We start from the raw sequence: 6834 nt of genomic DNA on the forward strand, positions 1-6834 counted from the left end.
AAGCTGAAAAGCATTTTGGACTCCATGTAGGCCAGCACAGCAGGGAAGGGGAACAAGGAGGGAAGGGATCAGTGTTAAATGTTGAGAGGTGGATTAGATGGCTGTAGGTAAATTAATGTGTCTTGTCTTATTTTGAAGATTCACATTATTGAATTGAACCCTCTCGAGCTTTCCTGACAGTACACCTTTAGATTCAGATAAGTATTTTCAGGAGCAGTATTCCCCCACTGCTCTACTCACGATTCACTTTTCAGAGGAGCATATTTTTCCTCCGTCTTAATGCAGGATGAAACTTTCCCACTAACATTGTCTTTTCTTGAAGCTGGCATGCTAGCAGACCTTGAAATGATCTGCAGAGACAGACGTACAAAAGATATGACAGGCTGCTTTTGGCAGAAAGAAGCCTCCTTTGTTGTACTGTCATCCAAGGTCAGGCGTGCTCATGTAACTCCAGTTGCTTCTGTTAAAGTTGTTCAGTTAAATGACTGTCACTTGTTTTTTTCAAAACTGTTAAGTAGGAGGTTAAACCCATAAACTTGACTCTTTCTTTTCCTTTGTGTGGTACTTCCTTTAGATCTTCTTGCCAAATAGGCTAACAAAGTGTCTAATTTGGAAGGTATCTGAATGCTGCTTACGGCCTCATGTGGACTTCATTCAGTCTGCCACTTAGTGGACTCAGCTTTAAAGAAAGAGGACAAGATGCATGACATAAGGCACTTACTCGGACAATCAAACCACAGGCTGAATTCCCTTAGCCAATAAATTGTTACTTAGCTTGTTTAATTGCTTGGAAGAGGGGAGGTGCTATAATTTAATATTTTACTTAAAGAATTGAACCAGCTATTCTGAAAAAGTTAAAAATACCATGTAGATGGGTAGTTATAATGGCCCGTCTATTCAGTGGGATAGTGAGATCTGCTCACTGCTTGTTTATCTACTGTCTAAGTATTTGTGGCACTTAACTGTACACAATGATAGTAGCTAGCACTGGAAGTAGTGCTAGCAGTGAAATTCTGCTTCTTATTTTTTCCCTTAACGTGCTAGAATTATTCCTTGTCATTCCACATCATGGCTGCTGGCACAGTCTCAGTTGTGTGGAGTGAATCTCTATAAATGGCCTTGGATTACATGTAGTGTAAATCCATGGAGAATTTAATCCAAACTTTTTACAGACGTCACTGCTCTATTTGTTGTTAGCCCCTTTAAGGAGGGAAAGCAAGGCAGGGATTTTGTTCCTCGCCCTTTGTCTTTTTTGCATGGCTTTTTGGAAGATGTGCAGTCAGTGATTTAATTGACGTGGGACGGTTTTGCTGAAGAGAATTGGAGGTTCACATCTCCAAAAGTTTTTTCTTCATCACCAGATAGATTCAGAAGCATATCTTAGAGCAGTCAAGAGAGTCCCAGAAGAGAACACGGAAGATGGTACAAGCTATTCAGTAGTGCATTTACAGTAGTGATACACTGTCAGAGAAGTGATTTTGCTGGGTCCTCCTACCTTGTGACAAGGTTAAATCTTTAGCTGTTAGTGATCTTGTGGGTAGCTCAGAAATCTGTTTTTGCAGCAAAACCCTTCTGTCTCAGTCACTAGCAGAGAACTTCTAGTGAAAGGAGTCACTGGTGTAATTTGCTGGAGTAAGCGATCTAGGTGTGAATGGGACTGATGTCTCAGAGCGCAGAATAGTTCAAGGAAAATGTCTTTTTTACTCCAAAGTGTTTGAAAATCAGCATGTTAAGAGTTCAGGTTGTATATAAGCATAACAGAGACTACCTTGCAGAGAAACAATCCAACTGGAATAGCTGTTCATAAACAGTAGCACCTGTGGTGGTGTTCTGCAAAAGGAATTCACATCTTTGCAGCTGCTTTGCAAAAATAAGTACATAATCTCCTTCCTGCTCTCAGAAAAATCAATTCAGTTAATAGCCGGACTGACCCACAGGACATTTTTTCCTGTTATTCTCCAGGATGGTGAACTGGTCTTGCTAGATGGTGGATGTGAGTCTTCCTGCTACGTAAGTGACATCACACGTACCTGGCCTGTCAATGGAAGGTATGCTGCGATAAGGCTGTTTTGAAGAACTTTGAGAAGCTCTTAAATAATTGATGGATTGAGTGTATGTGTGTTTAATCTCTGTGTGAGTAGTTTTAACGTGTCCCATTCTGTGGTTCTTCAGAGTAATCAAATTATATAAACTAATCTTTCAGCATGAGAAGCAGTATTCCCCACTGCCTCATTAATTCCTGCATTAATATGTGTGATTACTGCTATTTTCAGCTATTACAGCATGCTTAAAGTGCAGAGAGGGCTTTTGTGCATTCAGCTGTGGCCGACTCTGGTTGTGTGTAAGAAAACAGGAGTTTACTTGACCTGTACATGGCTCTGTCAGTTGTGAATTTGCTGGTGTGGTGTCCCTGCGGTTGTGTGTTTGATTCCTGTATGTTTTGGCTCAAGTGCATTCTTTTTCCTGCAGTAGCTTTGCCTTGCTTTGCTTTGGGGTTAGGTAGTCAGCTGAGAAACCCTGCCTCTACCCAGTGTATTGAAGAGCATGTTGCAGTGATGCCGTCTGGCATTTCATATAAGGAGCAGTTGCTTTCCTTTCTGACTTTCCCTGCTCCAACATTGAACTGAATCTGTCCCCAAAACAGGTTCTGGGTAGAGGTTTAATTGTGAGAAATGTCCTTTGTTCCTTTTCTCAATGGTTTTCAGGTTCACCAAACCCCAAGCAGAACTATACCAGGCTGTCCTGGATATCCAGAAGTCCTGCCTGAGCCTCTGCTCCCCAGGCATGAGTCTAGAAAATATCTACAGCCTCATGCTGAGCCTTATTGGACAGAAACTGAAAGAGTTGGGGATCCTAAAGAGTAGCGTCACCGAGAGCCCCTTCTTCAAGGTACTTGAAGTTTTTTTACTCCAGCTTCCCTCCACTAGGCCTGACTGTTTTCTCCTTGGGTTATGTTAGTGGCTTTAGTTTGGCTCAGGAATGTGCTTTTGAGATTAATCTTCTAATTGTCCCACTCACTATGCTTTAATTCATGTTGTGGGCTGGTCTCAGCACAGGACTGGATTTCTCTCAGACAAGGCTAAACTTGAAGATGTATTTCAACCATTCAGCGCACAATTTGGTCTGAAGTAACCCCCCAGTCTTATAGGCACATAGTGTGAATATGTGTTCCTCAACGCTTGCTGTTTCACCCTGCAGATCCATTCCCATTGGTCTGCACTGCTTGTTAGTGTAGATGCAGCTTCAGAGTACAGACAGTCTGAAGGGACTTACAGAGACATTGGCACTAACAGAAAATTCTGGGTGCAGGGCTGGCTGCAGGCAATTAGTCATAGTTTTGTGATCTGTTTAACATAGCATAAATCTGCAGTGCCACCAAAAGGTTCAGCCCATTCTTCTCAGTCATTCCATCTGCTGCCTCTTCTGCACCATTTTGTGTTGGTATTGGGATTCACAGAGCTACCTGGTGAACAAGACTGGGAAACTGGTCTGTCTTGGAGCTGAACCTGCAGATAAAATAGGATTGGTTTGCAGTTAGAGAAGTTTATCCAGACCCACTCACTGCAAACCTGCATGATTGCTGATGCCAATACAAGAAAGATGGCGAAACCAGGTGATGGAACTACCCCTTTGGCAGCAGGACAGATTTCTGCCAGATTTAATTGTCCTACAGTGTCAGTGCAATAACAGCACAAGTTCTTGCCTGTGAACAGAGGCTATCATGCCGGTTTCTGTCGGCAGGCGGCAGCACAGCCAGATGAGACCAGCGTCTGTCTGCAGCTCACTCCCCAGTGAATGTGAGGAGCACGGGGTAGAAGAGGAATTAGCTCTTTGATTCCCACTGTCAAGGAGCTCCTCTCTGGAACGAGGGGGATTAGGGGATTAAGATGGTGCGGGGGGAGGCAGTGTCAGTGCCCTGTACAGGTGGATGAAAATCCTGCTGTAGCTGCTGAGTGAAATCGGCACAGCATCCACTCTGTCGTGCATAGGAGACCTCTTTGCCGCATCACGTAGCAGCTGCATCAGCTGCTGCCGGTTGTCAGGGTCTGCTGATGGGAGCAACACAGGGCTTGGATGTTTAAGGGATGGAAAGGGTTGGGGCAGAAAAGCTCACTGAGCCGAAAACTGAAGTCTTGCCTGACATGCTGGGCTTGGGCTGTTCTTTTCAGAGGGGGAAAGGCAGTCTGCAATATGCTTATAATAGGCACCTAGTACTGGTGGGTTTTGAGGGCCATCCAGTTCTGGTAAATGGAAGACAGTCCCTGGTGACCTAGTCATGGCAGTAAGATTGCTAGTTAAGCACAGTTAAGCACATAACTATTCTGTCTCTTCTCCCCATCTTTTGTACTGGAACAAGAGGTTGGGCTGTGTTTAACTGCCTCCATGACACTTGTTTTGTCTTCTGCTAGGCTGTTCGAAAGTACTGCCCACATCATGTGGGCCATTACCTGGGCATGGATGTTCATGATACCCCAGATATATCCCGATCACTCCCGCTCCAGCCAGGCATGGTGATAACCATTGAACCAGGTAAAGATACGCAGTCAGTGGTGGACAAAAACATGCAACACTGAGGATAACAGTATTGCTTTCAGTAATTAGTTGGTCCCTCAGACCAAAGCGTTCAGGTCCTTTTTGGTGAAATTGAAAATGGTTACAGTATTGGAAAACATTAAGTTATTCCCCTCCCAAAGTCATTACAGTATTAGAAAACCTTCTTTCCCTCCCAAACACAGCCAAGGTAACAAATCGTGGGAGTAAACTCTCAGACAGTGATCGAGTGCAGTGCAGAGAAGCAGGGTCAATTCACTTGTGCTGTGTTCTGTGTTACTGTGACTAAAGTACTACCAGTCGCTGGTAGTGTAAGTCTCAAGCATTGCAGTCTGCAATTACAGGCATTCACAACTTAGCTTTGCAAATTAGGCATTTCATGATGAATCTTTCTTTCTGCTTGTCACTCGATTTGGAGCTGTCAGCTGGAAACTGATATTTAATGTTTTGCTCTTCTCTCTCTCCATTCAGAACACTGTTAAAATCATCATTGTGAACATAGCATTGAGAGCAAGAAGTGCGGAAAGGCCAGCTGTAATTGTGGAAGTTTTTCTTAACATGCTAGTGTCTGTAAGCACTGAGGGACACTTTCCTTTCTTGGCCCACCAACTGCCATGAGTGAGGGGAAAGAGAGTAGCTTTCCATATTAAAAATTTTCAGGATCAAACTCATGTTATGTTGCTGTAAATCCAACCCTGCTCTCATGGTGGTGCAGTAAGGGAAAGGTGGTTGTTATGTAGAGTGTTGTGTGTTTTAATTCCCTTCCTTCTTTCAGGCATTTATATCCCTGAGGATGATGTGAGTGCCCCAGAGAGGTTTCGTGGCATTGGTGTGCGCATTGAGGATGATGTTGTGATAACAGAGGATGCGCCTCTCATCTTGTCTGCCGACTGTCCCAAGGAGATCTACCACATAGAGCAGATCTGTGGCTGCAGCTCATGATGCCCCTTCTCTGCCTCTTTCATCCTCCTCAGGAGACGCAGCCCTCCAGGAATGCAGATCCCTGTCGCTGGCTGTAGTTGTCAAGGGATGGAGGGTGTGGACAGTTGATGGCTGTTTCCAGGACTGGGGCTGGGAAGTGGAATGGAAAAAGCTTGGGTACTGAGGGATGAAAAAGCAAAGCAACCTTTTCTGTGTGCATTTTCCTTCTGATTTGATTAGTGCTGATGTTGAGCTGTTGTAGGACATGGGGGTGCGTTCATCTCCCTGCTTTGTGGATCCATCTCTTCTGGTGCCCTTGGAGGGATGAATTTTGTCAGTGCCACCAGCAGGGCTTCTGCCTGGTCCCTCTCCAGATGCATAGGTGCGACTGCTGAGACCAGGGCCCCGTTTTTTCCCCTTTAGCAGTAGTTTCACAACAGTCAGATTTTAAAAATGAAGCTTTGATAAATGGTGTTTTGGGGGAATAAAGTGTGTCAGACAGCTTTGATTTTTATAGAGCCCTGGAAGGAGGGGTTTTGGTAGTCAGGAAGATGGGTTTGGTCGGGAGGTAGTTTTATCTGAAGCCTGTGGAGAATGCTTTTAGTATTTTAAGGAGAAGGATGTGTTTGGGCCTTGTTCAGGCACATGTAAAATAGGCCAACAGCAGGAAAAAGCATCTCATCTGGTCTTTCAGCTTATTGGAGTGTTTGGTAATTTCAGAAAGGACAGATAGGGCTCAGGAGGTTGGATATACCCAATCTTGCTGTCTTCCACATTCCCTTCTTTTTGTCCCAAATGTCCATTTCAGTCTCCTGTTCTGAGCCCACCTCTATCCTGGGAAGCAGGGCTATGTTGGCTGTGCTGGACTCCACTGGTGAGCTGCTGGTTGTCACCTAGATGTGAGGTGTCCAGTTCTGGGACAGTCAATGCACCTTTCTGGTTTGTGCTGTAAGTGCCAGCAACTTCATCAGTGTATTTTTGATGAGTCTGCCCTATGGCGAGTCTCAAGTCTTTATACGGCTTTTATATGGAATTTGAAGTTAATTCTTTTAAAAAATTCTGAGGGCAAGATCACAGCTGCCTTTTGCGTTTTGCCAAGTGCAGTCAGTAACTAATGCTCTGTGATTATATTTTTGAGGCAGCTGCAAATGTGATTAGGGGCTAGGATGAATGAGGAGTAAAGAGAAGAGTTGTCTTCCCTCAACATCAGCCTACCACCCAGGCCATTGTATGCAGTAGTAAATACACCTACTAGAGGCAAACATGGTGCCTGTGTATTTACTGAAAATATTTTGACAATCAGCTATTTAACGTGTCTGAAAAATGCCTCTCATCAGTGCATCTCCTTTTATTTATGCTTGC

General features: G+C 44.3%; 1 protein-coding gene across 1 annotated transcript in view; it reads left to right on the forward strand.

The window, feature by feature from the left end:
* XPNPEP3 (X-prolyl aminopeptidase (aminopeptidase P) 3, putative) overlaps window positions 1-5679 on the forward strand; it is a 13727-nt gene extending 8048 nt beyond the window's left edge. The window contains exons 6-9 of the mRNA XM_009321861.1: window positions 1963-2048; window positions 2706-2889; window positions 4410-4530; window positions 5327-5679. Coding sequence (XP_009320136.1) covers window positions 1963-2048; window positions 2706-2889; window positions 4410-4530; window positions 5327-5493 — 558 coding nt within the window. The 3' untranslated portion in view covers window positions 5494-5679. The remainder of the gene's footprint in view (window positions 1-1962; window positions 2049-2705; window positions 2890-4409; window positions 4531-5326) is intronic.
* Window positions 5680-6834: the final 1155 nt, after the last annotated feature.

The sequence above is a fragment of the Pygoscelis adeliae genome, unplaced genomic scaffold (assembly GCF_000699105.1).
Source record: "Pygoscelis adeliae isolate BGI_AS28 unplaced genomic scaffold, ASM69910v1 Scaffold60, whole genome shotgun sequence".
Taxonomy (NCBI): Eukaryota; Metazoa; Chordata; class Aves; order Sphenisciformes; family Spheniscidae; genus Pygoscelis; species Pygoscelis adeliae.